Source organism: Manacus candei, unplaced genomic scaffold (genome assembly GCF_025592945.1).
Source record: "Manacus candei isolate 608988 ecotype Guabito, Panama unplaced genomic scaffold, ASM2559294v1 h1tg000018l, whole genome shotgun sequence".
NCBI classification, from domain to species: Eukaryota; Metazoa; Chordata; class Aves; order Passeriformes; family Pipridae; genus Manacus; species Manacus candei.
Window position 1 is genome coordinate 7,936,863 of NW_026138066.1, and position 24,793 is coordinate 7,961,655.

Sequence of the window (24,793 nt, forward strand, 5' to 3'; positions counted from 1 at the left end):
AGCTCTTGCTTTCTCCGAAGAAGGAAAGGGTCCTCCATGATCTTAGGGTAACCAGAAGACTCACTCATTTTTTAATTGGATTGGCATTACTGGCATATGTATCTCACATGGGTTGTCTTGTTAATCCTGGGGGTTGTCTGTTGGTTTACATAGGCTGAGTAGACTCTTGCCTGCAGGTGCTGGTACCTCTGACTATTGAGGATAAAAGTTATTTTGAATGCTGTGCTGATCTAGTTAAAGAACTAAAGAAGTTTTGTTTTGATTTGGTAGCTCATTTCCCCCTGGTTCTATTGATGATATGATTACAAAACAAGACACATGTTTCTTCATACTGAAAATAACATACCAGATGTGTATGCCACCTGTGACCTGGTGTACATAGGAGGTATGAATGCCTTGGGAATAGATAATAAAATGAATCCTATGCAATCTTTAACCAGGGAGTCCATCTCTCTGCACCAGAAGGACCTCCCATAACTTCAAATAAACACTTTAAACACACCAGTAAGATGAAGATTGGTGAATTCTGTTTTATTAAATGAATGCAAAAGCTGGAGGATCTCATTAAGGGAATGCTTGCAGTTGTGATTTGTGATTTATGGGGAAGCTGCTTTAGAGAGGTTAGTGAAGAAAAATGCATCCCATGCAGGGAAAGATATATTGCCTGAGAGAGAAAATGTATGATCCAATTAGCTAGCAGTAGGGATTCACCCACTACCCCTTTCCCTCTTCCACAGGCCATAACTACAATTGGAAAAGAAGTGATGTCTAAAGCATGTTGTCTAACTTGCTTTTTACAGGACTATTTCAAGCACTAATGTAGAGACACAGTTTAATGTCCTTCAAAAGGGTGTGTTTGACAATAACCATCTGCCCCTGTTCGATGCATTTTAAAAGCACAGTATATTGTCCTTCCTGTCTAATGTGCTATATAATACAAGCATGATGCAGGTGGTGCTTGTTGCTATTTTCCTAGCTTATTTGTGACCTTGATTGTAGAGGCCAGTAGTGAAGAGTAGGAAGAGAACACGAGAGCCAGACATGGGAAGGCTGTGGAAAATAGTTTTGTGTCTGTGTGAAGAAGTTCAGGGTGGTGAGTAGGTGAGCTGGGCGAGCAGGATGAGTAAGAGTCTGAAGCCATTATTAAGTTTCTCTTACTGTATTTACAAACTGTTGTGGTCACATCTATAGGGTGAGAATGTGTGTTTGCTGCCTACAGCCTTAGCGTCAGTCAGAATTACGAGTGCTGTGGAGAACAGTGGGAGGAAGACGGAAAGCCTGTCTGCTGACCAGGAAGCTTGTTGTCTTCTTACAGCTCCCCTGCTTTGTCCAGCTGTGCAGTGCTGCAGGTGCTCAGCATGAGCGTTACAGCACAGAAAAGACCCAACTCAACCAGAACTGAAATTTCAAAAGAAGGAGGAGGAAACAAACAGACCTTTAGCTGTTTTTAATAGATATGTAGTCTTTTTTCCTTCTTGCTTATTTGATTAGGCAAAACCATTTCTTTCTTCCTTGGAGCCTCTCATTCTTACCTTTCCTTTGGTCCTCATGGTTTTGCTCAGAATCCCTGTTATACTTGTGCCCTGCTTCACTTAGCTTGATACATTACCAGATGATTTTTTTTTTTTATCCTTCTAATTTCTGCATTATCTATTCCCGAGGCTGCAAGACATTTCTTCTTAGAGAGATTAATAGAAGAAAGAAAACAAAAGTGGAATTTTTAGTCAAATTGTCTTGGAAGAAAGAACCTTAAGAAGCTGTCTGACATTCTGAAATTTTACTGGAAATTCATTTGTGTAAAGTTGTCATATTAAAGATGCTTTAATGGGTTTGTTTTGTCTTGCCAGACTACTGTGCAGTGAAATGCAGGATGTAAAATTCCAGAAAGATCAGGTTTTATTGTGGGAGTAATAGGAGTTTCAAAGCTGATCCTACTGTGATAAGATCTGTTCATTGTTAACAATGGAGTGGTCACTGCTGTTCATAATAAAGCATTAAATATACTGAAATGGGGCTGTCAAAACAGTTTCTTTTAGAGATTTGTTCATTTTAGAGACTTAAAACTTAAGAAAGGACATCTTTTAGAAGACTGATCTGATAAATGACACCATTTGGACCAGGGTTATTTCTGATATAACTTCAGTGACTTAAAGGGCTGGATTTAGTCTTTTATGCCAATTGACTCCCCTGGGTAAGCTTCATTTCTTTACCCACTATACATCTTGGATCAATCTGACCTGATAGCAAAAGACACATGATGTTGTTGAAAATGAAATACTGCCTTGGGGCAGAAGGATAAACTGTGTGGCCTCCTGAGGTCCTCCCAGAAATACTTTCTATAATTCTATTAGATTAAATGGGGAAAGAAGTAGCATGGAAAGCACAAAACAGGCTAAGTCATAAACTAGCAATTAAATTGGGAGCTGGGCTGGGCTGCAGCAGAAAACGTACAATCTATCCCAATTAAGAGCTGTATCTCAAGAGAAACTAGGAGCCTGACGCAGGTGCTGACAGCAGGGAAAACACTGCATTTCTGTTCTGGAGGCAGCAACTGCTTTCTACTGGTGCTTACACAGATCTGTGGGGGTCCTTACCCCGCTCAAGGCTGTGCTCTGCTTTTAATAATTACTGTATCTATGATGTTCAGGTGGCAACTGCTTGTAGTCGTGGTCTCATCTGCCTGTGCAAAGCCAGCAGTGTGATGGCAGGTTATCTGCTAGTAGCAGGAAGACATTCCTATTATTGACACCTGCATGATGGGACCCTTCTGTCCCCATGCATTCTCAGTCCTTTCCCATCTCGTTCCTGCTCCTTGATGGAGAATATCCGCCTCTGTTTGTTCTTAGCAAGTAATTTTTCCATCTTGCAGATGGTACTCCTTGGAAGCTGGGGCCGAGGGACCTCTAGGACCTTCTGCAGTGGAGATGGAGTCTGAGCAGGAGCTCTTCAGGGGCCATGTTAGCCCCTGCAACATCTCTCTTGGCCTAAGGGCACATCATCTCTCTGCTTCTTGTGTCCTATTTCCTTCTCCTGCTGTCATCTTGCCTTGAGAACAATGTCTTCTGTGCCAGTTGCCCTTGGCTCTGTTGACCCGGAACAACAACGCTTGGGGGAGGGAGAAAGAAGAGAGCTACTCAGTCTCCAGGCTTTTCAGGGCTCTTTAGCTGTTGTGACTCCCTGTCGAAGTCACCTGAGAGATGGGGATGCTGCTCAGACTAGAGTGTAATTTCCTGGCAGGAGACCACCAGCTGAGTCCTGGCAGCCTCGTCTTGGCTCTTCAGAGCTTACTGCAGTGTAACTTTCACAGACACTGGCGGTTCTCATTCTGAATTGGGAGTTTTGGTGGGGGTTTTGGATGGTTGGTTGTTTTTTTTTACTGCTTGGGGGTCTTCCTCTCGTTCTTCTGCCATGACTTCACATATTTCCTCCCCTAGAACTGTTTGTCAAGAGAAGCCTGGAATTGCTCTCTTTCCTGGTCTCTGAGATTGAATTGGCAATGTTTAAAAGGGAAATGTAACAGACCCTACATGTCAAGTTGGGGTCAGGGAAGGGGTCAGTTTGATGAGTTTCCCTCCAGCCAGATATGCATCAACTGGAGAAATGTGGAGCCTGTAATCTTTCAGCACAAGTACTGGAAAAATAGACAATAAGAGGACTTCCAGTTAAGGACTGTGAGCAAAAGGGTATAAAGGCAGAAGTGATCCACTTCTGTGTCCCAAACAGGGGAAATGCAGGAGCAGTAGGGGAAAAGGAACATGTAGAAAATATGTAGGTCTATATTCGTTCATGAAGAGCACAAAGGATTTGCTGAGGCAGAGTGGAAGCATGGGATTTAGGGATGGGAAGACCTAAGGCTTTTCACAGCTCGTAGAATGATACATGGAATAAAGTGGGAGGAAAAGTAGTTTTTGCATGAGCCATTGAGGCAAAATGGGGATACAGGGTAGAGCTGAATGACCTTGCAGGTGGTAAGTATAAATAACTGAAGATTTTCAGGACCAAGATCTCGGGGCCAAGGTCAGTCTGGGGGATTCAGAACCATGATGAGACAGGTCAGTGGTAGCCATCAGTTTAGATTCAAGATATGAGGCCTGTGTTAGAACAAGGCAGAAAGAGTTAAAGTCTGTGTGACAGGATTGACACTGGCAATAGCAAGAATCCAGAATGATAAACCGAGGAGTAGTGTGGGGAGATAAGAAGAGCAAGCTGTGATGCTGTGAGCAGCAGTGGCTGGAGACAGCATATCCAGATGAGACCAGAAAAAATAAACTAGGTAAGCTAAGGGCACCGTCAGACTATCAGGGTGGAAGAGTGTGAAGAGGTGTTGGAAATTCATTTTGAGTATAGTTCTTCAGAAAGGATTTCTGAGTGGAGGGAAATAAATGTCTACAATTGTTACCTAAACATCTTCATAAACATATTTAAAACACAAATTAATTCCTGCACTATCTCTATTTTCTTTTGCCAGAAAGTGTCATGATTTTTCTGCTTAAACTCTTTATTTTTGGACGGTGGGGGGAACAACACATGCACTTATACCTAACTGTGGCTGCAGCATCCTGAATACATTATGTTCATCTATTCAGGGAATGGAAAGAGAACCTGCACCTCATCTGAGCAAGCAGAAGTGCCCACTACAAACTGAGCACTGGCATCTCACAACAGAAACTTCATGATCAGTTCATACAGCAGAAAACCTCCCAAGAATATCAATATTTAACCTCAAAAAAAAATAGAAAACATGCAATGTGTGTGAGGTCAGTGGAAGGCAGGTAGAAATTACTCTGTTCATGAGTAAAAGTACCTACAATAAAAAATGCCTTCCACTCTGCATGGAAGGAATCTCTTTTCTGTGTTGGATTCCCTTCTCTGCTTTTGCTAATTCATTTTGACTCCTGTGAAGCCTTGCTTTCTCGTAGTCTAACAGTTGTGTGTGGCCACTGTGTGTGATATCTATGACTTTGTTTCTGTTATATTGGGTGGCTTCAGTTTGAGGCCCACAAAAGTGGTTTTGAAATTCAGGTTGTAGCTGAAGCATCAGGCATAAAATCAGCTTGTATGCACAACAGAAGAGAATATCTAGGAAAGATGTCTTACAGGGTTAAGATAATGCTTTTCAGTGCTGTTGTCAGCAGAGAGAGGCTGCAATGAATGTGAAAATGTTAGATGAGGAAGGAAGGCTGGTGGGTTTGGAAAAGAGTAACAAACGAGTATAGGTTTTTTGTAACAGGTAAATGCAGAAGAAAGGATGTTGCAAGTCTCTGGATGCAGATATCTGGGGAGGCAGTGGGGGAGGTAAAGTAGCATTCTTGAACAATGTCATGAAACTGGGGAAGGGCAGGAGGACATTTCTGGTATGAGCAAAAGCAGAGTAATATAGACCCTGTCCTCTAGTTTTTGCACCTATTAAAGTATGGGGAGTATTTCCCTTAGGCAGTTTCTCTTGCTGGCCTTCACAGCTGATTGCCAGTAGGGTGGCTTTCTCATCACTGAGACAGAAGTGATCACTGGATGCCATCTCTGTCCATAGCTATTTTGATATCTAATTCCTCTTCACTGTCTGTGCCTCTTGCCTTTTTCCTTCTGTCTCAGCACATGGAGGTCTTACCTTACAACTATGTGTTCCCACAATTCTGCTACACCTCCCATGATAACAGCCCTCCCCGTGACCTTAAGATTACTTAGATCCTCCCATGTGCTTTTTTTTCTGGGGTTATGCTGTGGTCAGAAAAATAACCACTGGTCCTTCCATCCACTACCACCCTCTCCTACCCCTCTCCTCTCCATCTGGTATTAGGGAAGACCTTGTGCCTGATTCAGCTGGCTAGTTCTGGCACAAAGCTGGACTGGTATGGAAGCAAGAGCTGTGCCCATGTCAGATGTTTGTCTCTGCGTGGGTGAGGGGCATCCAAGGCAGGCACCCTTTCCTCCTTTTATCAGGCTGCGCTCATTTATTATACCATCTGTTTTCCCAGTGCCTGAGATGATGCTGGGGATATGTGACTTGGGGCACTCAGGCAGAAACTGGCCTGCACAAGGCCGGCCATGTGTTTGCCTCCTAGCAATGCAGCGGTCAGCAGCAAATTCTTTGCTGCCGCCTCCTCTCAGTATGGGAGAGAACAAGTGTGGGCCTGGGCGTGTAGGAGACACAAAGAGATGAAATATAGCGGGGAGAGAAGGGGAGAGAGACATGGGGGTACATGTGTGTCAGCTGGAGAGAACTGTGGGAAGGAGGGACAGACAGATGGGCAGAGGTGGGGAGAAGGAAAGAAGAATTGATTGAAGGGAGGAAAAAACACAAGGAACTGTGCAGGAGGAGACAAAGAAATGGACTGGCTGGGGGACAGGAAGAGAAAGGCTGTGAAGGAACGAAAGATTTGGCAGAAAGGCAGTTTTGGCAGGGTTGTGGTGAGGAGATAGATGGATTGTCTGTGCGAGAGAGATTTGTGCCAGCCAGGTACTGCAGTCATAGGTAAGTGGATTACTACAGAGCTAGAGATAAATTTTGTGTGTGTGTGCGTCTGTACGGGTGTCCATGTGTTTATACAGGACTGAGTAAGGGTAAGCTTATTGAATGACAGTGAGGAAGAGAAGCCCTAAGGAAAGAGGAGAGATGAAGCAGAGGAAGAAAAAACAAGGCTAGAGATGAACCCTTGGAGTGAATTGGGCAGAGGGGAGGAAGGGGAATTTGTATGAGAAGAAGGGAGATTGAAAGCACTTATATGTTTGGGGCTGAAGTTTTCTTATTGGAACCTGACAGAGGACACAGGGCAGAGATCAGAGCACATTCCCTGCTACTAAACAGAAGCATTCTTATGCATGCAGGGCTCGCTGCCAGTGCACAGAGAGACCCAGTGGACCCAGGAATGTAAATGCCACTATGCTAGTGCAGACTGTTTCCTGCCTGCTGAACTGCAATGTGTACCTGAACATTTGCAACCTGTGGACTGCCTATTTCAAGCATACTTGCTTGACTACTAGAAGCTGTTAAAGATGGCAGCTCAGGCATTAATTTATCCTCTTTTCCCCCTCCTCTTGCCCTTTCCTCAGAGTGTACTCACAGTGGAAAAGGAGAGATGAAAAAGTAGTGCCCAAATTGACAGGCACCTTCTTGATTCTTCTACCTTATGTCACAGATAACTCCTTGCTTTCCTGCCTGACTTGACTTCCCCCCTTCCCTTCAACCCTTTCTGTTCTATTCTTTCCTCTGCCTTTTTCATGTCTTTCTCTCTTCCTTCAACTTTCTATAATTTTAAATTTTTACTCTTCCCTGTATCTCCATCCCCCTTTCTCTATTGTGTTCCAGACTAGGAGCCCTGTTCCTTTTTCTGCTCCTTTTTCTCTCTCCCTGATTCCTCCATCTCCTTCTGTCTGTGCCTGTCTGCCTGCTTTCTCTCACTCACTGTCTGTCTCTCTTGAACTGGGTTGTGAATTCTGTTGGCATCGGAGCGGGACAAACTGTAAAACCAAGGTTCCCGGAGGGCCAGGTTGTGATCATTTTATTTTTACAATGTCCTTGGATGTGTAAAGGTGTTTGTTTGAAGGGGAGGAGCAGTGCATGAGCTCCATGTGGGAGAAGAGAGAGGAGTGCAGGCCAGAACGAATGAAGCTTATAACCAATATAGGTCAGTTGCAGAGAAGAGTCCCAATGGTCTGTGAAATAGAGAAGTGCTTTGTCGCTTCAGACTGGCTTGTGGAAAGATGGCAAATGAATAGTTTTATCTACCAGACACAAGCAGCCTGGAAAAGTGTCCTCTCAAAGAATGCAGTAGTTATGAGCATGGGAGGAGGACCAGCTCTTCACAGGTCAGTGCTTATCTTCCAGCCACCCCCATAACCTAGGAGGGAATAACCACCCTTTCTCCTGCTCTGACCTGTCTTCTCCTGTGCATGTTCCTCTGTCCCTGATATGGAGTGGGGAGCATGGCTGAGATACATTTCTCTGTGCCCCCTGACAAACTCGCTTACTGTGCCAAAGTGGACAACAACAGAGCAAACAAATTAGAGAAACACAAAGGAGAACCCTAACTCCACACCCTTGGAGGATGGACTGGAGTGCTTGGTCAGCCTCTGCTGAGGTCGGTGCTGCCAAGGAGACCCACTTAGCCAGCATCATCAAGGCCCTGAACATGGTCTGATGGAGCTGTAGGAGCCAAGTGCACTGCTGGGAGTTGTTTTGCTCTGCAGTAGACTCCTCACTTCCCATGATTTGCCACCGTATGAGTAACCTCTGCTTTCAGATCTTTCCCAGAAATTTTCAAAAGTGGTCAGTAGCTGCAGTGAATGACTGAAAGTGTCAAATACAGATGAACCCACCTATTGCCTTGGGATTTAATTTCTGTTAAGAAATTTGTTGGTTTATGAGGCCAAAGTTAATCTGTTAAAATTACATTAAAATATCAAAACAGAAATCCGCGTTTTCAGAGGTATTTGGAGTCCCTACATCTCTCTGAATTCGATGTGAGATGCTGACTGCTCAGCACAACTGAAAATCAGGCCAGTTCTTCGATGTCTAAACATGGAGTTAGAAACCTAAATAGACATATGTGTTTTGCTTGCTTTTTTAAAATAGACCTTTATTCCCAAGGCAGAGAATACCACCTTTTCTATCGAATTTCTATCCATGGAATACTCTTTCGTGCATCACCATAATGCTTCAGTCTAGCATTTGACTGGCTTAATCTGATGTGTTTAACCTACTTCCTCGATAGGAATTCACATGGGGGATCCTAAGCCATTACAATGGTAATGTGAAACCAAATCCTAGGAATTCATACAATAGCTCTGAGGACACAATATATCAGCTGACTTTCTTTGAAACAGTGTTTTAGGTACATACACATCTCACAGGATGCCACTCTGACCATGCGGGACTACATAAATAAAGTCTTCTCACATTAAAATTGGTAGCCTGTTACTGACATCAGTGCGATATGGTAATTCTGAATTTTTCTAGGAAAATTCTTAAAAATTGAACTCCTGAATAGGTGTTGGGATATGGGCTGCTCTTGATTTGTCCCTCTGAAAATTCGGAGTGACAAAATAACCTATCCTAGGGACTAACCATTTCTCTTGTTTTTCTTAGGATGTTCCTTCAAGAATCTCTTTTGACTCTGATTTATTACTGAGCATCAGAGAAGTTAAAAGTTCAATATTCCTCTCCCTGATATCCTAAACTATCTGACAGAAGAAGAGCTAGGGATGTCCTAAAGGAGAGGAAAAGTCTGCATAGCTGTCTTGCTGAAGGGTTCCCTGTGTCAGTACCACCAGACCTAGGAGAGCAAGTCTGCCCCCATGAAGGAAGCCCAGTGATACCTCTGTAGCTGCAGAGGACTAGATGGCAAAAGCTCATATTTGGGCTGGGCTGTGGCTTTAAATGATGATACTGAATAGATGAAGCTGCACAGGATCCTCTGGACTGTCCCTGTCTGTGCCCTTTACACTGAAAGAAAGATTGATATCACAGAATATCGATCAGTGTCAACACGAACCATCCTCACTGTAGGCCTCACCTTTGCCTCAGCATTTATCATTGTGCTGATGCTTCCAGGAAGATTCTGAAAACCTTCAGTTCAGAAAAAAATAAGGCTTTTCTCTTTTTTGCCTTATTCTTTGCAATTCTTTGATTACTGATATGTTTGCATGAAAATAGGCTTTTTTTCTTCTTTAAGAACTAAATCACAGCCAATGCACATTTCCTCACTGGTGTTTCATAAACCTATTTGTCATGAAACGATGACTTTTTTTAACTTGAGGATTCTGAAGTTGACTAGAAGAGACCATCACTTCCATAACAGACAGATCAAGAGTGAGAGTCTAATCTACCTACAGTCAGTGGATGGATGGACAAAGGCTTTACTGGGGGCAACAGTGCCCATATTTCAGGCACAGTGGGCAGTGAGACCCATCGCCTCTCTGATGCATTCTGGAGACCTTTCCCTGTGGCATAACCTTTTCACCAACTTTTTGTTGCCTAGCATATGGTTTCAAGGTTGGATTTATATGGATGCCAGCGGGAACTGTCTGTGCCTTGTTTTGGACATGAATGGGAAGAAAAAAAGAGGATTTCCATGGAAGATCTGGGAATACAGCACGGAAAAAGCAATGGCTGTATGCTTGTGAATAAGTGGGTCTCAAGCTGGATTTCTGTGGTGTATGGTTTATGCAGGGGTAAGGGTGTGTAGAGGCACGTATTTATTTATACACAAGATGGTTCATCATGAAGGTAGCTTGGGATTATAAATCAAGTGTAGAAAAACATGCTCTGGAGAGGATAAGTGTGAGGGACAGCATCTGAGTGGGGGATAGTGCCTTTAGTTTAGCATAGTTATGCCAATACATAGGGATAGACATGCTGGTGTGAGGGGGAATGTTCTCACAACTTTTCTCTGCTAGTCTTATTCAGTAAGTTTGTATATATATGTATGCATATATCCTTATTGTGGGTACTTTACCAAATACTAGAATTCCAGCTAGAGTGACTTGTTAGTAGCCTGCCCTCTGTTAGAGCTAATGGGTTGCAGGCATTGATTTTTTTTCTGTTTCTATTGATTAGGAGGCTGCTGTACATACAAACCTTAGCACAGCATGGAAAGAGAAAGGGAGGCAAAATAGTTCACATCCCAGCAACTCATCATGGTGGAAAATTCATCCTGGGAATCTCTGTCTTCTCCAACCCACAGGGTTCATGAGATGATACTTTTTTTTTTCCCAACCATCTTCAAATAGCAAACATTTCAAAGGTTACCATTCAATGGAAGAAAAGGTTGCATGAGAAAAAGAAGTCTCACATGGAAAGCACAGGAGTTCTAACTTCAAAACTCAAAATGAAGCAGATCTCTTGGGTATCCATGGGTGCCCAACTCATTCATAACAGCACCCAGATCCTACTAAAATCAGCTTGAACACTTTCACTTGGGTGGGCTTTGTGTTTATGTTCTGAATTTTTCTGTGCCTCAGTGCCTCTGCAAACTAATGAACATGTTACTTTGTAAGAGGATTGTGAGAGACTAACTGAACTGTTTGCACAACATTTAGCTTGGAAGAGGATATAGGTCAGAAACTGAGGGATTTATGTATGGCAGCATTATAACCTCATATTTGGTGCCTGCCAGAATTCCACTCCTGTCTATCACGAGTTTTTTGTGCACTCTCAGGGCAGTACCCACATCAGTTTTGCATGGAAATATGCTCATTTTAACTGTTAGATCTCTGTATCCCATATATCGATTTCTTTCTTACTTTCTATAAGAAAGTGTTACACTAGAGATAACTTTGCTGTAGGACTGAATATTTGACGTTTAAACTGTCTTTTAAGTTGATCTTCAAGTTATATGAACCTGAAGATAAGAAAAGAGGACCGGTGAGGCTTTTTCCTTGTGTATTCATCTCCCTATCTCTATCTCATCTCAATTTCTAGCTCCTTCACTTGTGATTCTTTGGCAAAAACCCACAAATCTTCTTTTCTTAGCTTGCTAGTTTGTTAAATTGGTCTGAGAAAACCACCAGCATGAAGATACGATGCGAATAACGTTTCTTAAGTGCTTTGGGACCCTCAGCTTTGGATATCAGTGATGACTGCTCTGATTGCACCCTCTGCTTGTCTAACCATACAGATATGTGACATTTTTCTTTCTTCATGAACTATCGTACATTTTAGTTCTCTTTCTGCACCTTATCTCACTTTTATCTTCTCTGCCCCATTGGCTTCCAGTTCTATGATCATCACCCTAACCCCAATTTGTTTGTCCTAACATCTCCTCTGCTGGTGCATCTGCCTATTAACACCTCTGCTCTGCCTGCAAATACAGCTGCATCAACTCCATCTCTTTTACATCTCATTACAGCAGCTCCTTCTGAGCTGGCCTCCCCAGGATGAAGATTCCTGGATACCAATTTTTATACTCTATTGCTGTCTGATTTTATCCTACGTGCCAAAGAGCTCCACTGCAGCACTCAATCCACAAACACTCTATTCAGTCTCATTACCATCCCATGGAGTTCCTTCTGACTTTGTGCCCTTCATCTTGCTTCCTGTATCTTTCTCATGCCCCTTTTTTTCCTACAGCACTGCCCCTTCTCTCCACAAATAGCAGCACTCTTGGTTTGCCATTGGAAGCAGACTTCCTGTGGCTCCCTGTCTCATCAGCTTCTCATTTCAAGTAATTTAAAATGTAATTTAAAATCTCTCTATTTCCTCCAGACTATTAATTTCTCTCTCCTTACTCTTCTATAGATGTCATTCCGTGTTGTGCTATTCAGGAAGATGCGACTTGTAAAAATCTGCCACAGTGTTTTTATTCTGTGTTCTTGTTTTGTGTTATCATTTTTAATGATTCTTTGTAGGAAAGATGAAATCTCAGCACAGCATCTATCCACAGCACAAGCAGTCACACAGGACAGTCTGGCATTTGCATTGCCTTTGTTCCATTCTTCTCCTGTGGCATTTAGAACTGTAGAGGGATTATTGTGAATGGTCTAAGAGTGTATAAGTAGGGTAGCAGGAAGAGAATTATTTCTGGAAATGGGGAAGTGTGAGGCAGGAAGCCGTATTTGGTTCTGATCCTGAGATGTGCTGAGTTCTCATAGGTCTCACTTCTCTTAGCCAGACATTAAAGAAATCGTCACCCTGCAAACCTGGCCTTCTTACACTAGCAATTTCTTTTGGGAGAACATACCCCTCTCTTGTTGCTGTAATACACATTTTTTGAGAGTACAGAGTAACTGAGGAGCCCACCTTCCTTGGAGGTATGAGCTCCACAGATTTCCAGAGTGGTTTTCCTATCCACACATGCAATGTTTGTGCCTGATGGATTTGAGTGCCAGAATAACCAGATGAAGTTTTTTCCTCTTCAGAGTTTTTCAGGCTCCTGGCCCAGATTTTCTACCTTCCTCTGAAGAATGAGAGCATTTGAATACTGGATAGAGTTGGAGAGGAATGACCACCAACACAAAAATACTCAGAGTCCCAAGAACTACTTATTCTTCCCTTATGCGTTCCCTCTTCAAGGCACCTTCCTTCTTCCAGTGAAAATAGAAGGGAAGGTCCTTGAGTGATCTTCTCTAGCTTTCCCAGAGAAACCCTCACAGAGCCTCCTCTTCAACACAGGCCATCCCTGTATAGCCCTAATCTCCCACCATCTTAGAGGTGTTCTCTGCATCTCTCCACCTCTCAGATTCCTTTGCACCAAGTATAACAGTTCAGAGAGCCTGTCCACAAGCTACCATCCTCCACACTCTTGCAGCAGGCTGTACTCAGGGTACTAAAGATGCTTTGGAGACACCTCCCCCCTTTTTTATCCCCAGCTTTTTGGCAGCTCTGTGAGTGCAGAAAGAGGCCCTGCAGGCTCCTATGGCAGAGGGCAAGGCTAGGATTCCCTCAGATTAGGTCAGGGTTTGTTCATCCCCAAAGAATATCTCAGTGGCCTCAGTCTGCAATGTCTCCTACTACCCCTCCCTTCTGCTTTCCCCAGAGCCTTTCCTTCCTGCTGGTGGTGATCTGCATATGGCTGATGCCAGACACCATGAGTGCTTGCTGATAAACACCTCTACCTTTTTCTCAGCTGTGAGGGCAGCCTGGATTGTACCTTCCAAATAGGGGAAATGATCAAGGGTCTGTAGGGCAGCCAGGGGCCCCTTGGCTGCTTGCTACAGAGCCCTTCATTTCCAATGGTCCCTGGGGCAGATTGTCCTGAAAGGATAGTCTCAGTCAGCACACAGAGAGGGAGAAGGGAGAAGAGATAAATGGAGTTATGAAATTGCGGCATGGCTGAAGCCCTCCAACTGGTTCAACTTCCCAGCACCCACTTCCCTCAGCCCTGCTCCCCCGCACAGAACAGCAATGAACCTAAAGCAGCTCTTCTGGTCTCCTTTTCACTGAACAATGAACCTGATCAGAGAGAAACAAAATCGGTAGCATCAAGAATTAGATTATTTCTTTTCTTTATGATTGTTGCATTAATGAGCAGCTACATGTATAGAACCAGGAGGTGACTAATGTAATTAACCTGGTGTAATGATACTGCTGAGGAAGAGAGAGAGGATTATACCATACTTAGATGTCAGTATTGCACAATTTTGTGTATGTTCTTGGTACTATCAGGTTGTGTCTGACACAGGAAACTTAAGCAGTGATAGATTTCAGGCTGCATCCATTCAGCTCATACATCTTTATGTGTAAAACAAGGATGTGAAAGGTGGATTGCTTTCCGGGAGTTGTGGGGGTGGAGGTATTCAGTTTTGGTGGTTCCTTTCCATAACAAAATGATAGTAATTACCATAAAACGTCCTTTCTCATGAAGAATCTTCCCAAAATGTCTGCTTCTTGGAGCAGGCATTGGGATTTCACAGAAAGCTATAAAGACAAAGTCAGAACGCACACACTGGGTCCATATAGCACTGGTCAGGAGGAGGCAGAGGGACAGAAAACGAGCAACACCAAGACATATGCAACTTGCAGCGAACCCGAGAAGAGTGAAGAGGAAGCACTTAAAAATCATAACAACAGCAATAAGAGCAGAAATACATGCTTGTTTTTAAATTACCCTTCCACGTTACATTTCACCCATCTCCTGGGGAGAGAAACGGCTGACTGAAGTTCTGTGCGGGTCTAACTGCGGTGTGCGGGTCGCACTCGCGGCTCCAGGCACCTACGGCGGGGATGCGAAGGCGGCTGAGCCGGGGGACGGCGGTGGGGGGCTAAAAGGCGGAAAGCGAGGGAGAGCCCCAGCGTCGCCTTCCCCTGAGCTCGGCGGCGGTCCCCGGGGAGCGACCCTTCGCGGGGCCGGCAGCGCCGGGCGAGGCGCAGGGCGGGGGCAGGCTGCCCCCCCGCCCCTCGCTGCCTGCCTGCTGCCTGCTGCCTGCCCGCGCAGAGCGGAGCGGGGCGGAGGAGGAGGGCGGCTGCCGCCCGCGGATGCTGGGGCGCGGGCGGCGCGGGCAGGGCGGGCGGCGCGGGCAGGGAGCTGTCCTTCAGCACCGCGGGCCGCGGAGCGCTCCGCCCGCACCGCCGCCCGGGGAGCTGTCCTGCAGCACCGGCGGCCCGGGAGCGCTCCGCCCGCCCCGCCGCCCGGGGAGCTGTCCTGCAGCACCGCCGGCCAGCGCCGACACCGCCGCGGGGGAGCCGTCCAGCGCCGCGCCGACACCGCCGCCTTGATGCAGTAGCGGGGCCCGGGAGTCGCCGGGGGCCGCCGCGGGGCAGGGGGTGCCGCAGCTGGGCTCCGCTCTGCGCCCCCCGCCCGGGAGGGGCGCCGCGCCCGTCCCCCTCCTCCCCCCCCAACCCTCCAGCCCCAGGAGCCCCCCTCTCTCCTCGCCCACCTCCGCCGGGAGCGAGCGCCGCGGCTGTGCGGAAAAGCCATGGGAGGCGAGACCTCGGCACCTGTTCAGCTGAAATCAAGGGCTTACAGTATACTGGGCACTCTGGCTTGGTGGTAGGAGCGAGCGAAAGGAAGGAGAAGCAAGGAAGAAAAAGTGAGAGAGGATTGGAGCGACTGCCGCTGCCGGGAAAAAAAAAAATAAAAACCCAAGGAAGATAACTGGGAAGGAAAAGGATTTTCATGGCGCAGGCTGCAGAGCTAAGCAAGAAGACTGAAGGTTGCATCTCTGCTCTTACAGTCTCTAACTGTCTAGGTCCAGATAATGAGAGATTGTGTTGAGGATGCTGCTGCTGCTCCCCTGTTCACTGTGGAAGCCATCTCCAAATTAGCCATTACATATGGAAACTGGAGACCAGAATTTTAGAAAAAGGGATTAAGGCGTCTCATTTTGGGGGGGGTTCTCTCTTTATTTGTTTGGTTTTTCTTGGTTCTTTTCTCTCTTTTTTTTTCTTTTTCCTTTTTCCTTTTTTTATATTTCAACCAGAACGTTTCCGATTTAAAAGGCAAGCCTCTTCCCGTGTGGTCTTTCTAATTTACACTCTTTTCCGTGGGCTTTCTTACCTCCCTTTTTTGATATCTATCTCTCTCTCTATACCCATTATATTATTAGTCGGAATTATTATTCTTTTATTTTATTAAACACACACACCCCAAGAATCAGAAGGCGGTTGGGTATTTGTATAATGAAGAATTATGGGGCTCTTTGACAGAGGTGTTCAGATGCTTTTAACCACCGTTGGTGCTTTCGCTGCCTTCAGCCTGATGACCATAGCTGTGGGGACCGACTACTGGCTTTACTCCAGAGGGGTTTGCAAGACTAAAACTGTCAGTGAGAACGAAACCAGCAAAAAGAATGAGGAAGTCATGACCCATTCTGGATTATGGAGAACCTGCTGCCTGGAAGGTATTTGATTCTGGACCTCCACACCCCCCCACCCCCTCCTCTCCCACCACCCCACGTTTCTCCCTCCTCCCCCCCAAAAAATCCCTCCACATTCCACCATTTTCTCACTTCATTCCTTTCACCGTGGTTTGAGAGTGGTGGGCTCAGTTACTCAGGGCACAGAGGCAAGAAGACAGGCAAAACATTCACTGTTCCATTCCCTTCTCCCTTCCTCTTTACCACCCTCCCCCCCCACCACCACCTTCCCCAAAAATTCACTTCCTCTCTCCAACTGGAATAATGTGTGTGTTACAAAACCACCGAGAGACCCTTTCAAAAAGCAACTGTGCAGTCTGCCTGTCTTTAGCTTGTTTGTATTGCCTGGGTAAGCAATGCTAAAATGCTGTGTTATTGCTGTGCTCCGGCTGCAACCACAGAGTGAAATAATTGCTCTCTTTGCAAATGGCTTATTTGCAAAGACAAGACTGTGAGTGAGGGGCAGCGTGGGGAGGGGGTGACTGCAAATCACTTTGGATGCAATTATTAGTTCCTTTCAGGAGGGAAAAAGAGAGAAAGGGAAGCAACCCTGGTATGTCCAAAATGCCTCACACAGTAAATCTAATAATACCAGTGATCTCAACCAGAGTTCAGAGCATTTTGTAATGTCTGTAAGCAACCACATCTCACTGGGCTGGATGCAAAAGGGAAAGGGGTCTAGTTGGTGGCTGATTGGTTTGGTTTGGGGCTGGAATTTTTCCCCAGTTTGTTTGTTGTTAGAAAGGGGGGGGGTGTTCTGGGCTTCTTTTTTTTTTTTTTTTTTTTAAGGTTTATGGTGAAGGCTAAAAATAAACAAGTCTCTGAATGGAAAAATCAGCCCAAGTCTGATGTGGTGAAACTGAACAGCAACTCAGTGACATGTCTGATGGCAGAAGAGACACCGCCGCAGCCAACTTCTGGAATCAGACGTTCTTAAGGGAGGGGGAAAGAAAAGAGGGGCCAGTGATTCGCTTTTAAATACGTATTGCTCAGTACTGCTATTGGTGTACGTGTGGGCTGGGGAGGTGGTCTTCAGCCTGTGCTGAAGGGATAGGGGCAACTGATGTAAATGCGTGGTTTATGTTACACACGTAGTGAGAAGGAGAGAGCGAGAGCACAGGAGCACATTACAGCCCATTGTAAAAGCCCTGTTTATGAATCAGCTCCCAGCTGGACGGTGGGCTGCTGGGGGTTCATGGACATCCAGGGATAAGATCTGTGTCTACCGGTGTCCACCGGAGCTGGGTGTGCCTGGAGATCCCTGATGGGGGAGAAGGGGGAGTGGGTACCGCAGAACTGATTTTCTTAACCCGGCACAGGGAGATGGAAGGCAGGGGGAAGGGGGGAATAAACTATGTATGTTTTGATGTCTCTCACCAAAGCAAGCTAAAGCTGCTGGTTGGAAATGGTTGTGTCCGGGAAGAAGCATGAATTTCTCCCCCGTTCTTGGTGCAAACGGTTGAGTGATGGCTGAACATGTTTTGAATAGCTAAGTGACTTCATTGAGCGATGGTCTATTTGACGCATACTGCATTTAGTGCCCTTTGTCAACCCAAACTGCTGCCTTTTAACATATCCTGCAGAGGAGCTCTATGCTGAATACTATATGCTGTATCCAAGCCAGAAAATCAATAGCAGTAAATTAATGGGGGATGTTTTAAACACACTTGCTCACACACGCACAGATTTCCTCCAAATAGATAAATATATAGAGTTGTATATTAATAAAAAATGAAAAGCCTTTCACACAGATATTCATTACAACCAGGGAAGGAGACATCTCCTTAATTAAAAATTAAAGAGAGAGAGAAGGGAAAAGAAAAAAAAAAAAAAAGAAGAAGCTCAAATGCAAAGCCATGCAGGGAAGAGAGGCTGCAGGGATGAACTCCCTTCCCTGAGCCATGTCCCCAAGCTGGAGGGAGGAGGGAGGCTGGGGTGGAGATAGGAGGTATGAGGACCCCAGCCAGGAGAGGCAGTGAATTCAGATCATGTCTATCTGCCCACAGAGCCGTACCCAGAGGGACGCGGTCTGAGGGGGAGGAGGAAGGGGCGGGTGAGGTTTGTCAGATTGGAGGAGCTCAGGGCTCCTTCTCCTTTACGTCTGACAGGACCCCACAGGCACTGTGGAGAAGCGGCTTGCATGGCAAAAGAATGTGCCAGGGTGCTTCCAATTAAAAGCTCTGTAGTGCCCCCAGCCCCCACAACACTGCTGCCAGCTGAGGTCCCTTGCCTTCTCTATTGATGCTCTCCAGTGGGCTCAAACTGCAGCCCCGCATGAGGGGTGTGAAGTGCAGCCTGAGCACAAGCTGCATGGCCCTGGCAGGGTGCTCTCCCTTGCCCCAGACATGTGAGGGTTGGGCCAGCCCATTCCCCCAACCCCTAAATGCTGGGCAGTACTGGCAACTGGGGTAGGAGGGTGCAATGCACCACGGGGGAGATGAGCCCAGCTCTGAGCCCCTTGCCTGTGGGCACAGGTTGCATTAAAACTTGGATAAAGTCTTGGTAGCAAGAGCATCTCAGCAGAAGGCAAAACCATCGCCATAGGCACATGCTGATAAAGGTCTGGGCAGCTTCATGGGGTGGCACAGCACAGGTCTGGCACTGCCACTGCTGAGATGCCTCCACGTGGCTTCCAGCAGCCCCACAGCCTGCATTGGGTGGTGGCTGACACTGTCTTAGTCCCAGGACAGCACAACCAAGTATCTCCACCAGCCCTTGGATGGCAGGTCTCTTACTGTCATGTCTGATCACCGTAGAAGGGGTTATCTCCTTTCTCGGCAGAACAAATCAGAAAGGTGTCCCTGGTTGATTTGCTCTCCCTGGTGAAAGCTGCCTGCTGGTGAACAGGAGAGAGAAGCATGCAGCAAAGTCTGCTTTCCCCCGTGATACAGAGGGTGGGCAGATTTGTGGAGGGAAGGGTTTGGTCCCAGGAGGCTGAAAAAAGAGTAAAACCCTTGGATTCTGTTCACAGCCTTCCCACAGTGTGGCAGAGGCATCTGACAAGGGGTGTGGGGCAGACACTCTTCTTCTGCCTGGGTTGGGTGTCAGGGCAGGTCCATACGGTGAGGGAAGGTAGTGAAGAAGAGGGCAGGAGGCTTTATAACAAGAAAATAATCAAAGAAGGAGTCCAAACTGCCATCTACTACTTGTAAGAAGCCTCTGATGACCTTGCCTTCATTTCTGGGGATATGGAAGAAAACTGACACTAGTCAACACTGTAGGCTGTCAGAGATGGTAGACACCTCATGTTCAAGTTATTGTGTTAAATTATCTTTTCTCTTCTTGGCCAAGAGATCCAGTAACAAAAACGGATGTGAGAACTTAGTCTTGGACTGTACACACAGATATGTTATGGTCAGAATTGCAAGTTCCTTTTGGACAATTTTGTCCCCAGGCTTTCAATTTCTGAGTTCCCCTCTCTTCAGTCATTCTATTCCCCACAAAGGAGTTTCAGTCAACATTTTCAGATCTTTGCGTTGATTCAGAGAGGAGTGTTATTTCAGAAGTTCCTCCTCTCCTGGGATTTCTTTCCCCCCTTTCTTGTGTCCTACAGGACGCCCCTGCTCCACAGTGGGACTCAAGCAGACAGGTGGTGTCAGATCGCAATTCTGATTTTTTTTCTGTTCTTCCTTAAGATGATTCTTTCTCAGATATTGGAGTTGCTCAAATGTGTCCCCAGGCCATTCAAAAGTCTCTACCCTTCAAGAAAAATATCTTTTCTCAGCCCTTTGACTGTGTAGGCACAAAACACACACGTACACCAAGCAATTGAGATCTGCAAGCTCATGCCCCACATGGATACTGCACCTCTTACAACTTCGAAATGGCTGCAGATCTTCCAACCTAATTCCTTCTTGGCACCAAGTGCTTTAAAACCACTTTTTATTATGAGTGATGCCTTACCTAATTCTTTAATTAACTCCTGTAGATCTCCTATAGGATCTCAAAAAGTGAGGGACAATGCCTTATCAGGGTCTTATGAAGCAAGCAAATGAATTGTATTTTATATCTGCAGGTTATTGGTTTTGTCATGTTGTCATTATTATTAGGAAAGAGATAGGTCTGGGAGGCTTTTATACTGAGAAGGAGAGAGAGAAGAGTCCAGAGCAGGCAGGCATGAGTGATGCACATGAGGTTAGACATCCCTGTAGATCTGACTGGTGTGAAGGCAAGTAATTGAATGAATGTTGGTGGAGAAAATAATTCTTGCCTAGAGACCCTTCCCAAGGAAAATTAACGAGCTGATCTGTTCCCTTTCCAGCTTGTTATATCCGAACAGTGCATGAGAGCTAAGTGCAGATTCAGTGTTTGCAAAAATCAAGACCTGACAGCAAAGTGAGGCAGGGCACAGGCAGTGGACAAGCTTCTGCCAGACCATTCTGGTGCTGCGTCGCTTCCTCTCACTGCCTTCTCTCATTGCTGTTTGTTCCTGGTGCAGCTCTTTCCTTTCATGTCCATCTTATGGGTAGGGGGTTTTCCCTATTTCCCTCTTACCTTTCCCAATTTTCCTTTATTTCAGCCCTTATTTCTGTCAGCATCCCTAGTTTTGCTCTGCAGAATTGCCTACCATCCTACTTCCAAGGATCCACAAGTCTACTGGGTGCTTTCCCCTGATCCTTGCTGACCTAATCCAGGGCCTTTTCTGAAAATTCAGTGGATATAGCAGTAGATTAAGTCAGGGTCTCCATGTTTTCACAGTTCAGGACCGGAGCATCCTAGTCCAGCCCTGAGATGCAGCAGGAGGAAATGGCCCGGCACATAGCTGATTGCTGCTGGTGCTGCATCTGCCGGGGAGAAAAAGGATTCAGAGCTGGACAGGCCTTGGATGAAGAGGAAGACAAAGGATTTTAAAAATGGGGTGGCAGATGGTGAGGAAGAATTACTCAGGATCCCAGACTTGGGTCAGTTTGGTTCTCCTCTCAGCTAAAATTCACACTTGACTGAAGTCACCAAGAAGACAGGGATTTGAGGGGCTGAGAACTGCAAGCTCAACTCCTTTGTAAGATTTGACAAGGAAATGCTGTTCCTGACTAGTAAGTTGCTAGAACTGACTTTTAAATTGCTTTTAAATTATGAGTCTTCCTGCTGACAGAGAAAGAGGAATGGGTTAATATTGTCCTGAAATGCACCAGAAATTGCCTTGCTGAAGAGTGAGAGCGAAATGCAGTGGGAGGGACATGGAGGTGCAGCGTGGCAGCAGTAATGTATAAAGAAATTACACAGAGATAGAACAAATGCCTCTTTGCCAGGGAGACCAGGAGCTATTCCTATCCAATGTTTCCCTTTTATCCCATCTTTTTCCCCATGCAGCCCTCTGAGCCCCCATCTCACTTGGCTGCGGTTTGGTACGATCTAAGCAAGAGTTTTAGGGGAGGAGAACTGCTGAGGTTTGACAGCAGAATCTCCATATTTATTTAATTTAAAAGCAGTAGCGAGGAGGTTGCCGGGGGGAGCAGGGAACATTTCAAGCTCTCTGATGACTCTGCCCCCTGCCCCTGTTTTAAGAGCAGATTCCCAATCAAGCATACCCGGTTTATCCCAGGGGGAGCCCTCGCTGCTCTGTTCTGCGCTGCTTCTCCCTTCCATATTGCTCTCGTTTTCAGGGGATGTGCTGCTGCCTTTCACGGGCACAAAACCTTCCCCCTTGCAAGGGGCTCTCGGGGAGGGAAGGAGGCTGCTGCCGGGGGAATGGATTACAGCGGGGGTCTCACTTCATCTCCTCCCCCTGCAGCCCCCATCCCAGAGCAAAAGCCACCCAGCAGGGGAAACACAGAGCACAGAACAGTTTAGGTGTACGCAGAACGTATGGGAAATACAATACACCTAAAAGTTATTTTTCCCTTGCCCGTATGACCCCAGCTTTTTTCTCACCCTCCATCTTTGACTCATTCTATCCATCTCCATTTTAATTTGTTCTCGTTTCCCTCCCCTGTTTTTCTTCTTTATTTTTCCCTTTCATCTTCATGTCTCTTCTGTGGTTTCTCTCAAAAGCATCTTTTCCTTCATTATTTCTCCCTGTTTCTCTCCAAGTTCTCTGAAGCCCATCCCCCTTGTTTTTTCCTCTGTTACATTATCTTGTCCTTACTCTTCTCTGTCCCCTTTGCTCCTGCCATCTCACCTCTCTATCCTCTTTCCTCTTCTCCCTGCCATCATTTCCCTCCGGCTTTCCCCCACCTTACATACAGTCATTCCCCGCAGCTAAAGGACCCCATTCTTTTGGAGCTCTGCTGCCTCTATGCTCTAAAGCAACATTTTCCAACCCCTCTCTGGCTGTCCCCCTCCTCCTTTCTCTGACCAGTGTGCCCCCTCCTCAAAGTAGTGTATGACACCAGTTGCAGTCGCTGTCTCCTCTTACCCCCGGGGCAGCTCAGCTACCTCTGAGGGGAGTGAGAACCGAGCCCCTCCCTCTGCTCCATTCAGTGCTCATTGCCTGTGGTCAAGACAACATCCCTCCACTTTGCTGCCTCCAACCTTCCATGGCCAGAGGGCTCACTGGCAGTTCAGCTGATGATCTGGCTCATTTGCGTGCAGTCAGCAACTGGGCTGGAAGGAGCTCATGGCAGCCCTAAATACCCTCCTTGGCAACCCTCAGACATGGATCAGGCCAGGATCCAAATGGAAAATAAGGGTCTCTGTAACCATAACCTTGGGGCAGTTGTTGTGCGCTACAGTAAAGGATCTCTGGTTGTCGGGAAGAAGAGTCTCAGCGAGTAGTCATCCTTTTCAAGCTGTTTACAGGGGGGATGATTTTCTCTGGAATTTTCAGTAACACCTGAGGGGGTAAGGTGAATGGGGCTGGAGGCTCCGGGACAGATGGTTGGCTGAATTAACATCAGTGAGGAAGGGCAGAGGGTATTGTCGGCTGGGGAGAAAGGGGGGATTGTATATTGTGCAGGGCTCTACATGAACCATGGTGACTCACTGGATATCAGAAACAGGGATATTGCTGTTAGTGGTCCATTGCAGCACACACGGCTGCAAACAGGAAACTCACCACCATCAAGTACCCAGGCATAAGGAACAGAACAGGAGGGATAGCAGAGAGTACAAGAGCAAGGGCTGCCCAAGGGTGGGGTGTTGCTAAGTCGGCATAGGGTTCATAAAAGGAGGACAGGGACAAGGAAGTGTAGGAACAACTGTGTGTATGAAGGCAGTCTGCAAGACTAGACAAGTTTGCCTGGAAAAGGAGGTGAATGAGAGGGAAAGTGATTGGATTGTGTTGAATAATGAATGGGTTAGAGAAGGTGGATCAGTAGCTCTTGATTTCCCCATTTTGTAACACACAGACAAGAGGACCTGATGTGAGTCACCAGAGACCCAGTTAGAGCTTTCTCATTTGATGCATATCAGGGCTGTGGAGCTCATTGCCACTGGAGCTCTCGTGGCCGAGATTTTAACATTTAGCAAGCAAGTGGGCATTTACGACAGAGTTCACAAAAATTAAGCGTCCTCCTAATGGATGTGAACAGCATTTGGGGTGTTTTGTAGTTCAGCAATTAAGCCAGTCGCCATAAAAACTAGGATAACATTTCACAAGGGCAGTCTATCCCCTATCTGACTGCCATGTGGTTCTTGCCTCTTCCCTGAAACATTTGTCAGGGATTAAACAGAGCTCAGATTTACTTAGTCTGGCATTTCTTTTGTTTCTAGATGCTATGCTATGCCGTTGCAATGTAAGGTGCAAACTAGGCCTGTGTTTCTGCTGGTGTCAATGACTGCCCTAATTTGACAAATTAACAGCGAGTTTAGGTATTTCTATCATATTTTTCTAGGAAGGATCTGGGATAGAGAGCAATTAAGAACATATGAATTAAGTGGAGTCCTTTTTCTTCACACCCCAGGGTATAAAATAAGTAGTTAGCAATGAAGGTGCTATATATGTGCAAAGAATTATTATTGTTGAAGTCCCTGCTTCCCAGAAAGCAATAGGCTTTGGGTCTCTTTGATGCTATCACGACTAAATTAGAAACGAGGTTGTCTCTTTTCTCTTGTATCTGTGGAAATGATTACTGAACTGGCATCTGATGACGTACAATACTGTAGTGTTTCTATGCACAAGAGATGGAGGCCCAGTTCTCCCCTTGTTTGCACTGATGTAACCTCACTGACTCGGAGGGAGCCACGCTGCTTACGCTGTCCGTGTAGGCAAGGGGAGAATGAGGCTGAGGAAGGGCTGTGCGTGCTCTAAACAGCCATGCCCCCAAGGTCACTGCGTGTCCCTGCTTTGCCAGTGACGTACCCAATAAACCAGGGGCTAAATTCACTTCTGGTGTGAGTGGGTGTGACAGCCCTAAAGTTAATGAGATTCTGCACTTATTTACACCAGCTGCTCACCCAGTCCAGCAGTTTCTCTTTTAACTATTCATATTTTCATTGTCTTTCACCGTCATTAGAAAAATTCAACCTGGCTGCCCCCCTCTTGGGGCAAGAATCCTCTTACAGACTTGTCACCCTGGATGGGTGAGCGTGTAAAATGCCAGTGGTGACCACAAACCTGCTGGCA

General features: G+C 46.1%; 2 protein-coding genes across 3 annotated transcripts in view; one reads left to right on the top strand and one right to left on the bottom strand.

Annotated features, from left to right (window-relative positions):
• The window catches only part of NCF4 (neutrophil cytosolic factor 4), an 80,436-nt gene extending 65,044 nt beyond the window's left edge, over positions 1 to 15,392 (bottom strand). Inside the window, exon 1 of the mRNA XM_051784630.1 lies at positions 15,313 to 15,392. Coding sequence (XP_051640590.1) covers positions 15,313 to 15,353 — 41 coding nt within the window. The 5' untranslated portion in view covers positions 15,354 to 15,392. The remainder of the gene's footprint in view (positions 1 to 15,312) is intronic.
• Positions 15,282 to 24,793, top strand: part of CACNG2 (calcium voltage-gated channel auxiliary subunit gamma 2) — a 52,695-nt gene continuing 43,183 nt past the window's right edge. Inside the window, exons 1-2 of one of the 2 annotated variants that reach the window (XM_051784637.1) lie at positions 15,282 to 15,588; positions 16,130 to 16,275. In XM_051784637.1, coding sequence (XP_051640597.1) covers positions 16,134 to 16,275 — 142 coding nt within the window. In that variant the 5' untranslated portion in view covers positions 15,282 to 15,588; positions 16,130 to 16,133. Of the gene's footprint in view, positions 16,276 to 24,793 lie in introns of both variants that reach the window. The other variant, XM_051784636.1, reaches the window with a different exon arrangement.